Source organism: Carcharodon carcharias, chromosome 23 (genome assembly GCF_017639515.1).
Source record: "Carcharodon carcharias isolate sCarCar2 chromosome 23, sCarCar2.pri, whole genome shotgun sequence".
Classification (NCBI taxonomy): Eukaryota; Metazoa; Chordata; class Chondrichthyes; order Lamniformes; family Lamnidae; genus Carcharodon; species Carcharodon carcharias.
The window spans coordinates 3285632-3304209 of NC_054489.1; the positions used below are offsets into that span (position 1 = coordinate 3285632).

The 18578-nt window shown below is 51.7% G+C and overlaps 1 protein-coding gene across 4 annotated transcripts in view; it reads right to left on the reverse strand.

Moving 5' to 3' along the window:
• Positions 1-18578, reverse strand: part of LOC121269076 (growth factor receptor-bound protein 7-like) — a 293792-nt gene that overhangs the window by 53077 nt on the left and 222137 nt on the right. For all 4 annotated transcript variants that reach the window (XM_041173519.1, XM_041173521.1, XM_041173520.1 and 1 more), the window contains 2 exons: positions 10685-10783; positions 10119-10199 (listed from right to left, as the gene is read on the reverse strand). In XM_041173519.1, coding sequence (XP_041029453.1) covers positions 10119-10199; positions 10685-10783 — 180 coding nt within the window. The remainder of the gene's footprint in view (positions 1-10118; positions 10200-10684; positions 10784-18578) is intronic.

The following is an 18578-nucleotide window of genomic DNA, read 5'->3' on the forward strand; positions in this document are numbered from 1 at the left end:
GGTTCAGAGGCTGTGTCTGGGTTTCTGAGGCTGTGCCTGGGGTTCAGGGGCTGTGTCTGGGGGTCAGGGGCTGTGTCTGGGGTTCAGGGGCTGTGTCTGGGGGTCAGGGGCTGTACCTGGGGGTTAGGGGCTGTACCTGGGGTTCAGAGGCTGCATCTGGGATTCAGGGGCTGCGTCTGGGGTTAAGTGGCTGTGTCTGGGGTTCAGAGTCTGTGTCTGGGGTTCAGAGTCTGTGTCTGAGATTCAGGGCCTGTGTCTGGGGTTCAGAGGTTGTGTCCGGGGTTCAGGGGCTGTGTTACGTGTTCAGAGGTTGTGGCTGGGATTCAGGGCCTGTGTCCGGGGTTCAGGGGCTGTGTCTTTGCTTCAGAGTCTGTGCCTGGGGTTCAGAGGTTGTGTCTGGGGTTCAGGGGCTGCGTCTGGGGTTCAGAGGTTGTGTCTGGGATTCAGGGACTGACCCTGGGGTTCAGGGGCTGTGTCTGGGGTTCTGGGGGTTTGTCTGGGGTTCAGAGGCTGTGACAGGGGTTCAGGGACTGACCCTGGGGTTCAGGGGCTGTGTCTGGGGTTCTGGGGGTTTGTCTGGGGTTCAGAGGTTGTGTCGGGGTTTCAGAGGCTGTGTCTGGGGTTTAGGGGTTGCATCTGGAATTCAGGGGCTGTGTCTGGGGTTCAGGGACTGACCCTGGGGTTCAGGGGCTGTGCCTGGGGTTCAGAGACTGTGTCTGGGGTTCAGAGACTGTGTCTGGGGTTCAGAGACTGTGTCTGGGGTTCAGAGGCTGTGTCTGGCGTTCAGAGGCTGTGTCTGGGGTTCAGGGGCTGTGTCTGGGGTTCAGAGTCTGTGTCTGGGGTTCAGAGGTTGTGTCTGGGTTTCAGAGGCTGTGCCTGGGATTCAGAGTCTTTGCCTGGGCTTCAGAGTCTGTGTCTGAGGTTCAGGGGCTGTGCCTGGAGTTCAGAGGTTGTGTCTGGGGTTCAGGGGCTGCGTCTGAGGTTCAGAGGTTGTGTCTGGGATTCAGGGGCTGTGCCTGGGGTTCAGGGGCTGTGCCTGGGATTCAGGGGCTGTGCCTGGGGTTCAGGGGCTGTGTCTGGGGTTAAGTGGCTGTGTTTGGGGTCAGAGGCTGTCCTTGGGGTTCAGAGGCTGCGTCTGGGTATCTGAGGCAGTGCCTGGGTTCAGGGATTGTGCCTGGGGTTCAGGGGTTGTGTCTGGGTATCAGAGGTTGTTTCTGGGGTTCAGGGGCTGTGTCTGGGGTTCAGGGGTTGTGTCTGGGGTTCAGAGGCTGTGTCTGGGGTTCAGGGACTGTGTCTGGGGTTCAGAGGTTGTGTCTGGGTTTCAGAGGCTGTGTCTGGGGTTCAGAGGCTGTGCCTGGGGTTCAGAGTCTGTGTCTGAGGTTCAGAGTCTGTGTCTGGGTTTCAGGGGCTGCGTCTGGGGTTCAGAGTCTGTGTCTGGGTTTCAGGGGCTGTGTCTGGGGTTCAGAGGTTGTGTCTGGGGTTCAGGGGCTGTGTCTGGGGTTCAGAGTCTGTGTCTGGGGTTCAGAGGCTGTGTCTGGGTTTCAGAGGCTGTGTCTGGGGTTCAGAGGTTGTGTCTGGGGTTCAGGGGCTGCGTCTGGGGTTCAGAGGTTGTGTCTGGAATTCAGGGGCTGTGTCTGGGGTTCAGGGGCTGCGTCTGGGGATCAGAGGTTGTGCCTGGTGTTCAGGGGCTGTGTCTGGGGTTCAGAGGCTACGTCTGGCATTCAGGGGCTGTGTTTGGGGTTTAGAGGCTGCATCTGGGATTCAGGGGCTGCGTCTGGGGTTCAGAGGCTGTGTATGGGGTTCAGAGACTGCGTCTGGGGTTCAGAGACTGCGTCTGGGGTTCAGCGGCTGCATCTGGAATTCAGGGGCAGTGTCTGGGGTTCAGGGTCTGTGTCTGGGTTTCAGAGGTTGTGTCTGGGGTTCAGAGGCTGTGCCTGGGGTTCAGGGGCTGTGTCTGGGGTTAATTGGCTGTGTCTGGGGTTCAGAGGCTGTGTCTGGGGTTCAGGGTCTGTGTCTGGGTTTCAGAGGTTGTGTCTGGGGTTCAGAGGCTGTGTCTGGGGTTCAGGGGCTGTGTCTGGGGTTCAGAGTCTGTGTCTGAGATTTAGGGGCTGTGCTTGGGGTTTAGAGGCTGCATACGGGATTCACGGGCTGCGTCTGGGGTTCAAGGGCTGCGTCTGGGATTCAGGGGCAGTGTCTGGGGTTAAGGGGCAGTGTCTGGGGTTAAGAGGCTGTGTCTGGGGTTCAGGGGCTGTGTCTGGGTTTCAGAGGTTGTATCTGGGGTTCAGAGGCTGTGCCTGGGGTTCAGGGGCTGTGTCTGGGGTTAAGTGGCTGTGTTTGGGGTTCAGAGGCTGTGCCTGAGGTTCAGAGTCTGTGTCTGAGATTTAGGGGCTGTGCTTGCGGTTTAGAGGCTGCATACGGGATTCACGGGCTGCGTCTGGGGTTCAAGGGCTGCGTCTGGGATTCAGGGGCAGTGTCTGGGGTTAAGGGGCAGTGTCTGGGGTTAAGAGGCTGTGTCTGGGGTTCAGGGGCTGTGTCTGGGGTTCAGTGGCTGTGTTTGGGTTAAGGGGCAGTGTCTGGGGTTAAGAGGCTGTGTCTGGGGTTCAGTGGCTGTGTTTGGGGTTAAGGGGCAGTGTCTGGGGTTAAGAGGTTGTGCCTGGGGTTCAGTGTCTGTTTTACGGGTCCAGAGGCTGTGCCTGGGGTTCAGAGGCTGCGTCTGGGTTTCAGGGGCTGTGTCTGGGGTTCAGAGGCTGTGTCTGGGATTCAGAGGCTGTGTTTGGGGTTCAGGGGTTGTGTCCGGGGTTCAGGGGCTGGGTTTGGGGTTTAGAGGCTGCATCCGGGATTCAGGGGCTGCATCTGGAATTCAGGCGCAGTGTCTGGTGTTTCGTGGCTGTGCTTGGGGTTCAGGGGCTGTGTCTGGGATTCAGGGGCTGTGTCTGGGGTTAAGTGGCTGTGTCTGGGGTTCAGAGGCTGTGTCTGGGTTTCAGGGACTGTGTCTGGGGTTCAGAGGCTGTGCCTGGCATTCAGAGGCTGTGTCTGGGGTTCAGAGGCTGTGCCTGGCGTTCAGAGGTTGTGCCTGGGGTTCAGGGGCTGTGCCTGAGGTTCAGTGGCTGGGTTTGGGGTTTAGAGGCTGCATCCGGGATTCAGGGGCTGCATCTGGAATTCAGGGGCAGTGTCTGGTGTTTCGTGGCTGTGTTTGGGGTTCAGGGGCTGTGTCTGGGATTCAGGGGCTGTGTCTGGGGTTAAGAGGCTGTGTCTGGGGTTCAGGGGCTGCGTCTGGGATTCAGGGGCTGTGTCTGGGGTTAAGAGGCTGTGTCTGGGGTTCAGGGGCTGTGTCTGGGGTTCAGTGGCTGTTTTACGGGTTCAGAGGTTGTGTCTGGGTTTCAGAGGCTGTGCCTGAGATTCAGGGGTTGTGTCTGGAGTTCAGGGGCTGTGCCTGAGATTCAGGGGTTGTGTCTGGGGTTCAGGGGTTGTGTCTGAGATTCAGGGGTTGTGTCTGAGATTCAGGGGTTGTGTCTGGGGTTCAGAGGCTCTGCCTGGGGTTCAGAGTCTGTGCCTGGGGTTCAGAGTCTGTGTCTGAGATTCAAGGGCTGTGTCTGGGGTTCAGGGGTTGTGTCTGGGATTCAGGGGCTGCGTCTGGGGTTCAGAGGTTGTGTCTGGGATTCAGGGGCTGCGTCTGGGGTTCAGAGGTTGTGTCTGGGGTTCAGGGGTTGTTTCTGGGGTTCAGCGTCTGTGCCTGGGGTTCAGAGTCTGTGTCTGAGATTCAGGGGCTGTGTCTGGGGTTCAGGGCCTGTGTCTGGATTTCAGAGGCTGTGCCTGGGGTTCAGAGTCTGTGCCGGGGGTTCAGAGGCTGTGTCTGGCGTTCAGAGGCTGTGTCTGGGGTTCAGGGGCTGTGTCTGGGGTTCAGAGTCTGTGTCTGGGGTTCAGAGGTTGTGTCTGGGTTTCAGAGGCTGTGCCTGGGATTCAGAGTCTTTGCCTGGGCTTCAGAGTCTGTGTCTGAGGTTCAGGGGCTGTGCCTGGAGTTCAGAGGTTGTGTCTGGGGTTCAGGGGCTGCGTCTGAGGTTCAGAGGTTGTGTCTGGGATTCAGGGGCTGTGCCTGGGGTTCAGGGGCTGTGCCTGGGATTCAGGGGCTGTGCCTGGGGTTCAGGGGCTGTGTCTGGGGTTAAGTGGCTGTGTTTGGGGTCAGAGGCTGTCCTTGGGGTTCAGAGGCTGCGTCTGGGTATCTGAGGCAGTGCCTGGGTTCAGGGATTGTGCCTGGGGTTCAGGGGTTGTGTCTGGGTATCAGAGGTTGTTTCTGGGGTTCAGGGGCTGTGTCTGGGGTTCAGGGGTTGTGTCTGGGGTTCAGAGGCTGTGTCTGGGGTTCAGGGCCTGTGTCTGGGGTTCAGAGGTTGTGTCTGGGTTTCAGAGGCTGTGTCTGGGGTTCAGAGGCTGTGCCTGGGGTTCAGAGTCTGTGTCTGAGGTTCAGAGTCTGTGTCTGGGTTTCAGGGGCTGCGTCTGGGGTTCAGAGTCTGTGTCTGGGTTTCAGGGGCTGTGTCTGGGGTTCAGAGGTTGTGTCTGGGGTTCAGGGGCTGTGTCTGGGGTTCAGAGTCTGTGTCTGGGGTTCAGAGGCTGTGTCTGGGTTTCAGAGGCTGTGTCTGGGGTTCAGAGGTTGTGTCTGGGGTTCAGGGGCTGCGTCTGGGGTTCAGAGGTTGTGTCTGGAATTCAGGGGCTGTGTCTGGGGTTCAGGGGCTGCGTCTGGGGCTCAGAGGTTGTGCCTGGTGTTCAGGGGCTGTGTCTGGGGTTCAGAGGCTACGTCTGGCATTCAGGGGCTGTGTTTGGGGTTTAGAGGCTGCATCTGGGATTCAGGGGCTGCGTCTGGGGTTCAGAGGCTGTGTATGGGGTTCAGAGACTGCGTCTGGGGTTCAGAGACTGCGTCTGGGGTTCAGCGGCTGCATCTGGAATTCAGGGGCAGTGTCTGGGGTTCAGGGTCTGTGTCTGGGTTTCAGAGGTTGTGTCTGGGGTTCAGAGGCTGTGCCTGGGGTTCAGGGGCTGTGTCTGGGGTTAAGTGGCTGTGTCTGGGGTTCAGAGGCTGTGTCTGGGGTTCAGGGTCTGTGTCTGGGTTTCAGAGGCTGTGTCTGGGGTTCAGAGGCTGTGTCTGGGGTTCAGGGGCTGTGTCTGGGGTTCAGAGTCTGTGTCTGAGATTTAGGGGCTGTGCTTGGGGTTTAGAGGCTGCATACGGGATTCACGGGCTGCGTCTGGGGTTCAAGGGCTGCGTCTGGGATTCAGGGGCAGTGTCTGGGGTTAAGGGGCAGTGTCTGGGGTTAAGAGGCTGTGTCTGGGGTTCAGGGGCTGTGTCTGGGTTTCAGAGGTTGTATCTGGGGTTCAGAGGCTGTGCCTGGGGTTCAGGGGCTGTGTCTGGGGTTAAGTGGCTGTGTTTGGGGTTCAGAGGCTGTGCCTGAGGTTCAGAGTCTGTGTCTGAGATTTACGGGCTGTGCTTGCGGTTTAGAGGCTGCATACGGGATTCACGGGCTGCGTCTGGGGTTCAAGGGCTGCGTCTGGGATTCAGGGGCAGTGTCTGGGGTTAAGGGGCAGTGTCTGGGGTTAAGAGGCTGTGTCTGGGGTTCAGGGGCTGTGTCTGGGGTTCAGTGGCTGTGTTTGGGTTAAGGGGCAGTGTCTGGGGTTAAGAGGCTGTGTCTGGGGTTCAGTGGCTGTGTTTGGGGTTAAGGGGCAGTGTCTGGGGTTAAGAGGTTGTGCCTGGGGTTCAGTGTCTGTTTTACGGGTCCAGAGGCTGTGCCTGGGGTTCAGAGGCTGCGTCTGGGTTTCAGGGGCTGTGTCTGGGGTTCAGAGGCTGTGTCTGGGATTCAGAGGCTGTGTTTGGGGTTCAGGGGTTGTGTCCGGGGTTCAGGGGCTGGGTTTGGGGTTTAGAGGCTGCATCCGGGATTCAGGGGCTGCATCTGGAATTCAGGCGCAGTGTCTGGTGTTTCGTGGCTGTGTTTGGGGTTCAGGGGCTGTGTCTGGGATTCAGGGGCTGTGTCTGGGGTTAAGTGGCTGTGTCTGGGGTTCAGAGGCTGTGTCTGGGTTTCAGGGACTGTGTCTGGGGTTCAGAGTCTGTGCCTGGCATTCAGAGGCTGTGTCTGGGGTTCAGAGGCTGTGCCTGGCGTTCAGAGGTTGTGCCTGGGGTTCAGGGGCTGTGCCTGAGGTTCAGTGGCTGGGTTTGGGGTTTAGAGGCTGCATCCGGGATTCAGGGGCTGCATCTGGAATTCAGGGGCAGTGTCTGGTGTTTCGTGGCTGTGTTTGGGGTTCAGGGGCTGTGTCTGGGATTCAGGGGCTGTGTCTGGGGTTAAGAGGCTGTGTCTGGGGTTCAGGGGCTGCGTCTGGGATTCAGGGGCTGTGTCTGGGGTTAAGAGGCTGTGTCTGGGGTTCAGGGGCTGTGTCTGGGGTTCAGTGGCTGTTTTACGGGTTCAGAGGTTGTGTCTGGGTTTCAGAGGCTGTGCCTGAGATTCAGGGGTTGTGTCTGGAGTTCAGGGGCTGTGCCTGAGATTCAGGGGTTGTGTCTGGGGTTCAGGGGCTGTGTCTGAGATTCAGGGGTTGTGTCTGGGGTTCAGAGGCTCTGCCTGGGGTTCAGAGTCTGTGCCTGGGGTTCAGAGTCTGTGTCTGAGATTCAAGGGCTGTGTCTGGGGTTCAGGGGTTGTGTCTGGGATTCAGGGGCTGCGTCTGGGGTTCAGAGGTTGTGTCTGGGATTCAGGGGCTGCGTCTGGGGTTCAGAGGTTGTGTCTGGGCTTCAGGGGTTGTTTCTGGGGTTCAGCGTCTGTGCCTGGGGTTCAGAGTCTGTGTCTGAGATTCAGGGGCTGTGTCTGGGGTTCAGGGCCTGTGTCTGGATTTCAGAGGCTGTGCCTGGGGTTCAGAGTCTGTGCCGGGGGTTCAGAGGTTGTGCCTGGGGTTCAGAGGCTGTGCCGGGGGTTCAGAGGTTGTGCCTGGGGTTCAGGGACTGACCCTGGGTTTCAGGGTCTGCGTCTGGGGTTCAGAGGTTGTGTCTGGGATTCAGGGGCTGTGTCTGGGATTCAGGGGCTGTGTCTGGGGTTAAGGGGCTGTGTCTGGGGTTCAGAGGCTGTGTCTGGGGTTCAGGGACTGTGTCTGGGGTTCAGGGGTTGTGTCTGGCGTTCAGGGGCTGCGTCTGGGGATAGAGGCTGCATCTGGGATTCAGAGGCTGTGTCTGGGGTTCAGAGACTGTGTCTGGGGTTCAGCGGCTGCATCTGGAATTCAGGGGCAGTGTCTGGGGTTAAGGGGCTGTGTCTGGGGTTCAGAGGCTGTGTCTGGGGTTCAGTGTCTGTGTCTGTGGTTCAGAGTCTGTGTCTGGGTTTCAGGGGCTGCGTCTGGGGTTCAGTCTGTGTCTGAGATTCAGGGGCTGTGTCTGGGGTTCAGGGGCTGTGTCTGGGTTTCAGAGTCTGTGCCTGGAGTTCAGAGGCTGTGCCTGGGGTTCAGGGACTGACCCTGGGTTTCAGGGGCTGTGTCTGGGTTTCAGAGGCTGTGTCTGGGGTTCAGGGCCTGTGTCTGGGGTTCAGGGCCTGTGTCTGGGGTTCAGGGCCTGTGTCTGGGGTTCAGGGCCTGTGTCTGGGGTTCAGAGGCTGTGCCTCGGGTTACGAGGTTGTGACTGGTGTTCAGGGACTGACCCTGGGTTTCAGGGGCTGAGTCTGGGGTTCAGAGGTTGTGTCTGGGGTTCGGGGGCTGCGTGTGGGGTTCAGAGTCTGTGTCTGAGATTCAGGGGCTGTGTCTGGGGTTCAGAGACTGTGTCTTGTGTTCAGGGGCTGCATTTGGAATTCAGGGGCTGCGTCTGGGATTCAGGGGCAGTGTCTGGGGTTAAGTGGCTGTGTTTGGGGTTCAGAGGCTGTGTCTGGGGTTCGGGGGCTGCGTTTGGGGTTCAGACACTGTGTCTGGGGTTCAGAGTCTGTGTCTGGGTATCGGAGGCTGTGTCTGGGGTTCAGGGCCTGTGTCTGGGGTTCAGAGGCTGTGCCTGGGGTTCAGAGGTTGTGACTGGGGTTCAGGGACTGACCCTGGGTTTCAGGGGGTGCGTCTGGGGTTCAGAGGTTGTGTCTGGGGTTCAGGGGCTGTGTCTGGGTTTCTGAGGTTGTGCCTGGGTTTCTGAGGCTGTGCCTGGGTTTCAGGGGCTGTGTGTGGGGTTCAGAGGCTGTGTTTGGGGTTCAGGGGCTTTGTATGGGGTTCAGTGGCTGTTTCTGGGGTTCAGAGTCTGTGTCCGAGATTCAGGGGCTTTGTCTGGGGTTCAGAGTCTGTGTCTGGGGTTCAGATTCTGTGTCTGGGGTTCAGAGGCTCTGCCTGGGGTTCAGTGGCTGTGCCTGGGGTTCAGGCTCTGTGTCTGGGGTTCAGAGTCTGTGTCTGGGGTTCAGATTCTGTGTCTGGGGTTCAGATTCTGTGTCTGGGGTTCAGATTCTGTGTCTGGGGTTCAGGGGCTGTGACTGGGTTTCAGGGGCTGTGCCTGGGTTTCAGTGTCTGTGTCTGGGGTTCAGGGGCTGTGCCTTGGGTTCAGGGGCTGTTTCTGGGGTTCAGAGTCTGTGTCTGGGGTTCAGAGTCTGTGTCTGAGGTTCAGGGGCTGTGTCTGGGGTTCAGAGGTTGTGTCTGGGATTCAGGGGCTGTGTCTGGGTTTCAGGGGCTGTGTCTGAGGTTCAGAGTCTGTGTCTGGGTTTCAGGGGCTGTGTCTGAGATTCAGGGGCTGTTTCTGGGGTTCAAAGACTGTGCCTGGGGTTCAGAGTCTGTGTCTGGGGTTCAGAGGTTGTGCCTGGGGTTCAGAGTCTGTGTCTGGGGTTCAGAGGCTGTGCCTGGGGTTCAGGGGCTGTGTCTGGGGTTCAGGGGCTGTGTCTGGGGTTCAGAGGCTGTGCCTGGGGTTCAGAGGTTGTGTCTGGGGTTCAGTGGTTGTGCCTGGGGTTCAGGGGCTGCATCTGGGGTTCAGAGGTTGTGTCTGGGGTTCAGAGTCTGTGTCTGGATTTCAGAGTCTCTGTCTGGTTTTCAGAGGCTGTGCCTGGGGTTCAGAGGTTGTGCCTGGGGTTCAGAGGTTGTGCCTGGGGTTCAAAGGCTGTGTCTGGGGTTCAAAGGCTGTGTCTGGGTTTCAGCGGCTGTGTCTGGGTTTCTGAGGCTGCGTCTGGGGTTCAGGGTCTGTGTCTGGGGTTCAGAGTCTGTGTCTGGGTTTCAAGGGCTGTGTCTGGGTTTCAGGAGCTGTGCCTGGGGTTCAGAGGTTGTGTCTGGGGTTCAGAGACTGTGCCTTAGGTTCAGAGGTTGTGCCTGGGGTTCAGGGGCTGTACCTGGGGTTCAGAGGCTGTGTCTGGGGTTCAGGGGCTGTGTCTGGGTTTCAGGGGCTGTGTCTGGGGTTCAGGGGCTGTGTTTGGGGTTCAGGGGCTGTGTCTGGGGTTCAGGGGCTGTGTCTGGGTTTCAGGGGCTGTGTCTGGGGTTCAGGGGCTGTGTCTGGGGTTCAGGGGCTGTGTCTGGGTTTCAGAGGCAATGTCTGGGCTTCAGAGGCTATGCCTGGGGTTCAGGGACTGACCCTGGGGTTCAGGGGCTGTGTCTGGGGTTCAGGGGCTGTGTCTGGGTTTAAGTGGCTGTGTCTGGGGTTCAGAGGCTGCATCTGGGATTCAGGGGCAGTGTCTGGGGTTCAGAGGCTGTGTCTGGGGTACAGGGACTGACCCTGGGTTTCAGGGGCTGTGCCTGGGGTTCAGGGGCTGTGTCTGGGGTTCAGAGGCTGTGTCTGGGGTTCAGGGGTTGTGCCTGGGGTTCAGAGGTTGCGTCTGGGGTTCAGAGGTTGTGTCTGGGGTTCAGAGACTGTGCCTTAGGTTCAGAGGTTGTGCCTGGGGTTCAGAGTCTGTGTCTGGGGTTCAGAGGCTGTGTCTGGGTTTCTGAGGCTGCGTCTGGGGTTCAGAGGTTGTGTCTGGGATTCAGGGGCTGTGTCTGGGGTTCAGAGGTTGTGTCTGGGGTTCAGAGGTTGTGCCTGGGGTTCAGAGGTTGTATCTGGGGTTCAGGGGCTGTACCTGGGGTTGAGGGGCTGCGTCTAGGGTTCAGAGGCTGCACTGAATCACTGATGTGTCACTGGGACAGGAGGGGGTGTGGGGGAAGAGGGGAGTATCTGGCGATAAACTCACCACATTGGATGTCTGGATCCAGGATTGCTGTTTCTTCTTTTCTTGTGCTATCTGATAGTTCAGGCACAGCTGCTCACCCAGCTAAAGTACAAAGAGATATTGTTACCAGAGAGATTCCTAGCAAATATAGGCACATATGATGGGGGAGATCATAGAATCAGCCGGTGCAGAAGGAGGCTATTCAGTCCGTCCTGTCTCTTCTGGCTTTTTGAAAGAGTGATCCACTCCCCTGCTCTTACCTCTTAAAAGTGCAAATTTTCCCTCTTGCCTAACTTTTCCAATTTCGACCTCGGTCCCAAAAGTGCTGGGGTCCTGGGTTGGTGAGTGCGAAATCCTGATTTTGGAGCATAATCATCCCCCAGACACAAGGCACGTCAGGACCCCTCCCTCTACACCCCTCCCGCAACCCAAAAACCACCCCAGAAACACCCTCACCACCCCCACCCCCCCAACAAGACCACGAATGCCTCTTGCACATGTTCCCTGCCCTGAGCCCATGCTCCACCCTCACACACTCGCCGTCTTCATTAGCAACTGTTTAATTTGTTGCTGTCAGTCAGACTAACCTTGAACAGGCGGAATGCTGCCATCCAACACATGCGGCTCTGTTCATCCTCAGAACACAGCACTTCCAGATCATTCCATCCATTGCCCGTCCTGTGAAGCTGTGAGAACAGAGAAGAACATTGTCAAAAGCAGACAAAGAAGGATGAGGGTAACTGAGAGAAAGCTGGATCCATATCAGGAGAGATTTAGGGCTGGTTTTCATCTTTAGGTGGGCAGCAGGAGTTGGGAAACATCCCGGCCTGGCCCACCTGCTCCAGGAGAAAGTGCCAGGAAAGATGAGATTTTGACTGTGTGTGGGGAGGGTGGTGTAGGGTGGGGGATGGCAGTGGTAGTTATGGGCTGCAGTTGGGCCAGCTGACCCAGGAAAGAGTTTGGAGGCAGCCACAAGGGCAGCTGGGTGCTGAAGTGGACTGTTTAAAAGGACTAGCTTGGTTTTGCCAGACTGCATCCCAGTTATAATGAAAAAGTAAAGCTCCGTAGCCCTCGAGAATGGGTGAGAGCACAGGCATCCATTAGAGTACTGAAACAGCTGAGCCCCAGGGAAAACATTGCTTGACTGACAGCTGTGGCTCTCTGATCTTTTCTGTCAATTTCACAATATTTATTTACACAATTTAAAGAGACTTCAAGAATTTGCAGTTTCAGCTATTGATACTTTAAAAGGGCTGGATGATTGACACTTTTATTGGCCTGTAGTAAAAGGGAGTTTTTTTTCAAAGAAAATGACGAGTTATTAATGAATGACTGTTTTCAAAGCTTTTTTCCCACATCCTATTGTAACTATAGGGTTCATTTGTTCAATCCAATGTATAGTGGGTGAATGGGCATGGAAGTGCTGTACCTTGGCATGGGGGCATCAAGGAGCACAGAAGATGGGTAGGGGGCATAACTTGGCATGGGGGGGGGGGTGCATGAAGAAGACCTTTGTGCTTAAAAAGGTTCCCTGATGAAGATTGTGGTTCACAACACATCTGAGGTGCAGTGAATCACGACACTTTGCAAAGCTGGGCCTGGCTCCATGAAAAACACAGAGGATTAGGATGTGCCTATTCCCACAATGGAGCCAGCCAAGTCAGGAATGCAGGTCACAAGCTCGGAAGCTGAACCAGTCCGCACCCTTAAATGGCACCCTTAAATCTTGGGAAAGGAGTTGGGAACCCAGGCCACCATTTTCATCCCTCCAAGGAATCTCCCCGGCTCCAATGCACAGTGAGAGAGGATTAATCAATGACTTCATGGTAAAGGAGCCTCTAGGTGACAGTGATCATAACATGATGGAATTTCCATTCAGTTTGAAGGGGAGAAGTATGGGTCTAAGACTAGTTTTAAACCTAAATAAAGGTGACTATGAGGGTATGAAGGCAGAGCTGGCTAAAGTGAACTGGGGACACTAAGTTTAAAGGTAGGACAGTATTGGTGCAGTAGCAGATATTTAAGGAAACATTTAATAACTCTCAGCAAAGATTCACTCCAGTGACAAAGAAAGGTTCCAGGAGAAGGATGCATCATCCAAGGTTAAATAAAGAAGTTAAGGATTGCATCACATTGAAAGAAACACTGTACAAATCTGCAAAGATTAGTGGTAGGTTGGAGGTTTGGACAGACTTTGAGAACCAGCAAAGAATGACTAAAAAATATAAAGAGGGAGAAAGTGGAGTATGAGAGAAATCTAGTTAGCAATGCAAAAATACATAGTAAGAGTTTCTACAAGCAGTTAAATAAGCAGCTAAATTTTAAATAGGGAACTAAAGCTAGTGCTGGTCCTTAAGAGAGTGAGTCTGGTGAATTGATAATGGAAACCAAGGAAATGGTGGAGGTGCTGAACAGGTATTTTGTGTTTATTCTCACTGCAGAAAACTTGGAAAACTTGCAAAAAATCATGGAAAATCAAGAGGTGAAAGGGAGGGAGGAACTTAAAACAATCACCAACACCAGGGAAAAGGTGCTGGGAAAACTATTAGACCTAAAGGTAGAAAAGTCCCCAGGACCAGATGGCCTGCATCCTAGGGCCTTAAGAGAAGTGGCTGCAGTAGATGTATTGGTTAGAATCTTCTAAAATTCCTTAAAATTTGGAAGTGACCCAGTGGATTGGAAAATAGCAAATGTAACACCTTTATTCAAGAAAGGAGGGAAACAGAAAGCAGGAAATTACAGGCCAGGTAGCCTAAGATCTGTCATGGGGAAATTGCTAGAATCCATTATTAGGGAGGTTCTACAGGATACTTAGAAAATTATAATGTTATTAGGCAGAGTCACATGGTTTTGTTCAAGAGGAATCATGTTTAACTAATTTATTAGAGTTTTCTGAGCAAGTAACAAGCAAGGTGGATAAAGGGGAACCTGTAGATGTGGTATACTTGGATTTCCAAAAGGCATTTGATAAGGTGCCACATCAAAGGTTATTACACAAGATAAGATCTCATGGTGTAGGGGCATTAGTGAGACCATATCTGGAATACTGTTCACAGTTTTGGTCTCCTTATTTGAAAAAAGAAATAATTGTTTCAGAAGCAGTTCAGAGAAGGTTCACCCAATTCATTCCTGGGATGAAGAACTTATCTTACGAAGAAAGGTTGGTCAGGTTGGAGTTTAGAAGAATGAGAGGTGATCTTATTGAAACATATAAGGTCCTGAGGGGATTGATAGGGTGATACCTGGAGGATGTTTCCTCCTGTAGGAGAGGCTAGAGCCAGGGGACAGTGTTTGAGAATAAGAGGTCTACCATTAAAGATGGAGATGAGGAGAATTTTTTTCTCTCAGAGGGTCATTAGAATGTGGAATTCTCTTCCCCAGTTTGCATTGGAGGCTGGGTCATTGAACGTATGCAAGGCTAAGGTAGATAGATTTTTGATAGACAAGGAAGTTAAGGGTTATGGGGGGGGGGGCGGTGTTGGGGGGGGGGTGATTGCAGACATCAAAATGGAGTTGAGGCCACAACCCGATCAGCCATGATCTTTCTGAATGGTGGAGCAGATTCAAAGGGCTGAATGGCCTACTCCTGCTGCTAAGTCCCTTGTTCCATGAAAATCCAGCACACAGGGCATGAGGGGCAAAGGGGATACTGATCAACAGTGTGAGAGAACTGGATTAACATTAGTAGAGTTACAGTCAGTAACAGGGGGGGTTGGGGAAGAGGGGTTACCGAGTGACAGTGTGAGGGAGCTGGATTAACATCAGCAGAGATACAGTCAGTAACACAGCGTGCTGGGGTGAGATGGGTTACTGAGTGACCGTGTGAGGGAGCTGGATTAACAACATCACAGCTACAGTCAGTAACACAGGCCACTGAGGGTGTAGTATAAGGGTCTGGCACATCCTGTGTTACTGTTGGACTGAGTACAGTATCACCCACAAAGTGATGTAAGAGAACACATGACCCACAGCCAGTGTCAGTCTAATGTTGGACAGATATGTGTGTGCTGGCAAGCATAGAGACAGCCCCTAGCTCGTACACTTTACTATATATTTGTTAATAGCTCTGAGTCAATAAAGAGTTACAGCTAACCTACATGTGACTATGAAGACTTCTTCAGACTTACTGAACTGTAACCAATACTCTACAGCATGGTGGCAGCTTGTGGAAAAACTCAAAACCTTGTAGAAAATGCAGAGAGAAACTAAAATTCTGGAAGAGCGAGAAAAAATTTAACAAAGTACTCTGACCCACAAAGACGCTCCAGAGGCAGAGACGCAGAGGAAAAAAGTTGCCAGGAAAAAGCTCCAAAGAAAGGCTTGGAAGCAGAGATTTAAAATCTCTTACTTCAGCAGAAGACTGCATTGCATTCCCGTTGGGAATCCAGCTTCATACACCAGAACACAGAGTCAGCAGGCTTAGCGAGGCTGAGCTAAATCTTTTACAATTCCAGGCTACAGCAAGTCTTTAGGAATATTTCAGAGTCAGGAGCGCAGTTTGAGAAAAACTGTCTCAAAAATCCCGATCCCTGAGTCGGCCACTTAACACGTGGCATCTGAGCTCGCTGCAAAAAAAAATGATAAATGATTAATTGAATGCCCTGGGAGAATCTCAACTTTTTAAGCCCAGCTAAAGACAAGCGAAAGCCAGGATACGACCGGTTTGTGACTTTAAACATAAACACAAAGCATGAGAACTCTGCAGGCAGCTGTCCCCGACAGCCACTGTTGAAATTTCTTTCAAGCTGAGCACAATGTGTCCACACTGGCACCAGGCTGGTCAAGCTCGGCTGAATGAAAAAAAGTTTTAAAACTGAAGGCAGAGCTTAAAAAGATCGCTTTAAAAATCCTCTAGATGGCCCAGACTTCTAGTTTTAAAGGATTCCTGCAGGGAGGATAAGTTAAAGAAGAAAATTGCCCCATCAGCGGAATGGGAGCCCACCAAAACCTGAGCAGTGGGAAGGACAAATGGAAAAAAAAGTTACTGTGGCGTCATCTTGGAAAAAACATTTAAAGAGGTGCTCACCTGTTATGAAAAATGTCCATGGATAGTAAATCAAAACTACCAGAACTATTTGGACTTATCCAAGGACACAACCTAACAGAGAATTTAGCATCCTTGAGAAGAGAATTTCTAAACTACTTCAGTGTATCAGGTCTCATTAGGGAGCCAGAAAAAGTCCAGATTAAGACTCTATAAACTGGCTTGTTGAATTTACGGATGTAGTAATCCTAATGCAAGGCATTGATGAAGCCTCAACCAGCTTTGAAGAACTATTAAAAGCCTTTTACAATTTTTAAAATTTTCAAGTTGTGGAGCGCAGAGAACTTAAAAAAAACTTAGAAAACCCCCAGTAAAAGCTACAAAAATGCAAAAGTCATTACCCAAGCAAATCAAGCAAGGGCACCAGAGAGGCCAAGAACTTTCTGGAAGTGAAGAAAATAAATCTTTTTAGGAAGCCTAACACATTACCTGAACTGCAACAGCAGGTGACATTGCAGAGTGAGCAGCTGACTGTGAATGAAGGAAAGCTATTTGATGAACAAACCTTGCAAAAGGAAAACAAACTGAGGTTGGAAAATGTTTGTAGCAAAGCTGAATTGGAAGATTTGAAACACAAGATTCAAGCTGAGTATATACCTTTGAAAACACAGAACAACCTAAAGCCTTCAATGAATCAAACTGTTCAAGGTCTGAACAAACAAATTTCTGAGGTGCCACAATGGTACCAGGAGAAAATAACAATTCTGAATTCCATTGCTGGTAATTGAAGCAGGAGTGGAGAAAACACAACCAGAAATACAACCAGGCACAACAGCAGGCACAATGCACTTAAAGAACCCAAAGAAGTAGAAGCCTTGAAAGAGTCTTTGAGGAACTAATATATGCCTGTGAAAGAACATGAAGTGTTATAAAAGAAGTTGAATACTACAGTACTTCAGAAAAAACTGCGGCGTAACTATCAGTAGTGACAAAGCAATGCACTGAAGTGCATAGTGAGAAGACAAGAACTGAACAAGAAAATAAACAGTTGAAAGAACAGCTAACTGTTCTTCAAGATCAAACTCAAAAACAGTATATAACCCATCAGCAACATGAAGGAATAAAGACTACCTTGAGCAGCAGAATGGAGGAACAGCAGAACAGACTCAATGAGACTCTGTTAAAATACAAGAACTCTCAAGATGAAGTAATTGAGTTTCACAAAGAAAAGGAAAACCTACTAAAGGACATTCACGTGCTTTAAGAATCCATCGGGTCAAAGTTTGTTCCTTTGGAAAATTACAAGGGAAGCAAAATGAATTCAATATCACTCTGAAGGAACTGATGAACCAGTTGGTAGAGAAGACTCAGAAATGTCTATATTGATGGGGGAAGCCTAAAGATACAAGAAAGAAACTACAGAGCTGAAGAAAATGGTTGGACGTTTGGAAAAAAACTTGGGAAAACGATACCTTCCAAAGATATCGCTGAAGAGATGAAAATTAAGAACCTAGAATGGCAAGAGCAAATAGAACTTCACACAAAACCATGTGAAGTGTCTCAGAAACTATTGGTGGAAGTGCAATTACAGAATGTGAGTTTGAAGGATAGCGCAGAGGGAATTCGGCTCTGCTTCAGAAAAAGCGATCAGCGTAGACAGCCAACTCTCACATATCAAAGATGAGTTTGTAAAGGAAAAACGAGAACTGATGAGAACATTGGAATGTTGCTCACGTGAAGGAGGAGCTGAAACACTAAAATGATGAACTTGTAGAAGCAAATTCAACAAAGATGGATCTTCAATTAAAACCTGATGAACTCCAAGCATTAGAAGTCTCTAGTGAGCACTGTGTAAAATGCCTGGAACAGGAGAAGGAATTGCTGATGTATAGAACAGCTGTTTGAAAGCAGAATTAGCAACCGTGCTAATGAACTTCTTCAACTTCGGTCCAATCTGAGCAAGGTGAAGGTTGAGATAAGCAACATGGAAAAACAAATCAAGACTTTGAAAGCAGATCAGAAAAATTCTCCAAAACAGATTGACGATCTAACGAATGAATTGAGGGAGCCCAAGGAGCAGTCAGTGACCATGGAGAAAGATTCCCAACAGAGCTGAATACCCAGCTGAAGTTTTTAAACTTGTGTAAGAGTTCCGCAGATAACTCTGAAACAAAGACAACCAACTTACCCGAGTAGTTGCTGAGCTGAATGAAAAGATTCATGAGCTCAAAGAACAACTGGAAAAGAAGAAAATGCTCAACACTTTGGGTAAGACAGTGGAACAAGTGGAATGGTGGTTCCATTTCTGAAACATAAACTTCCACATAGCTCGCGGCGGCCCACACAATAACAGAAGAAGCTAAAAAAACAAGGAGGAAAGTGCAATGTTCATCCACCCCACAAGAAACCGGTTAGGGTAGCAACCACTGACCAGTGCAGCAGTCAGACGGACAAAGCGCAGTTCAATTCAAAAGAATGGAAGAAAAGGATGAAAACATAACAAGATGCCAGAACAACCCCCAAACCTACAGGAAAAAACCAGCAATGACAGAGCCTCCCGCTCCTCTGACAGCAGTGCGAGCAGGATATGGAAGGGTTATCAGGCCACCAGACTCTCTGAACATTTGAATTTAAGGAAGGTGGTGAGATGGAGCTGTGATAATGTAACAATAACAATGTAAGTAAATGATAGTAATAACAATGTAGGACGTAAGGTAAACTATAATCACTTAAAATACATTGGATAAAGACTTGGGGGGGGGGGTGTGGCATAAGGGTCTGGCACATATAGGGTTAATGTGCGACTGAGTACAGTACCACCCACACAGTGATGTAAGAGAGCACATGGTCCACATTGGGGGTCAGTCTAATGTTGGACAGAGCCATGAGTGCCAGTGAACATGGAGACCACTCCTGACCTGTATCCTTTACTGTATATATGTAAATAGCTCTAAAAGTCAATAAAGACTTACAGTTAACCCGCGTGACTACAAAGACTTCTGCAGACCTACCAAATTGCAACCAACTCCCTACAACAGTGGGGAGAGGGGTTACTGAGTGACAGTGTGAGGGAGCTGGATTAGCATCAGTAGAGATACAGTCAGTAACACAGGGTGCTGGGGGAGAGGGGCTACTGATTGACAGTGTGAGGGACACACACACACACACACACACACACAGCTATTCACACAGAGATACACAGAGACACATACAGAGACTCACAAAGAGACATGCACACAGGGACTCACACATAGGCACACATGGAGACACACACAGAGACACACACAGCTATTCACACAGAGACACACACACAGACTCACATAGAGACTCACACAGACACACACGGACACACAGACACACAGAGAGACACACATAGAGACTCACATACACACTCAAACACAGAGACATAGAGAGATGCACAAACAGGCACACACCCAGGCTTACACAGAGAGACACGGAGAGACACAGAGACTCGTACAGAGACACACACAAAGATA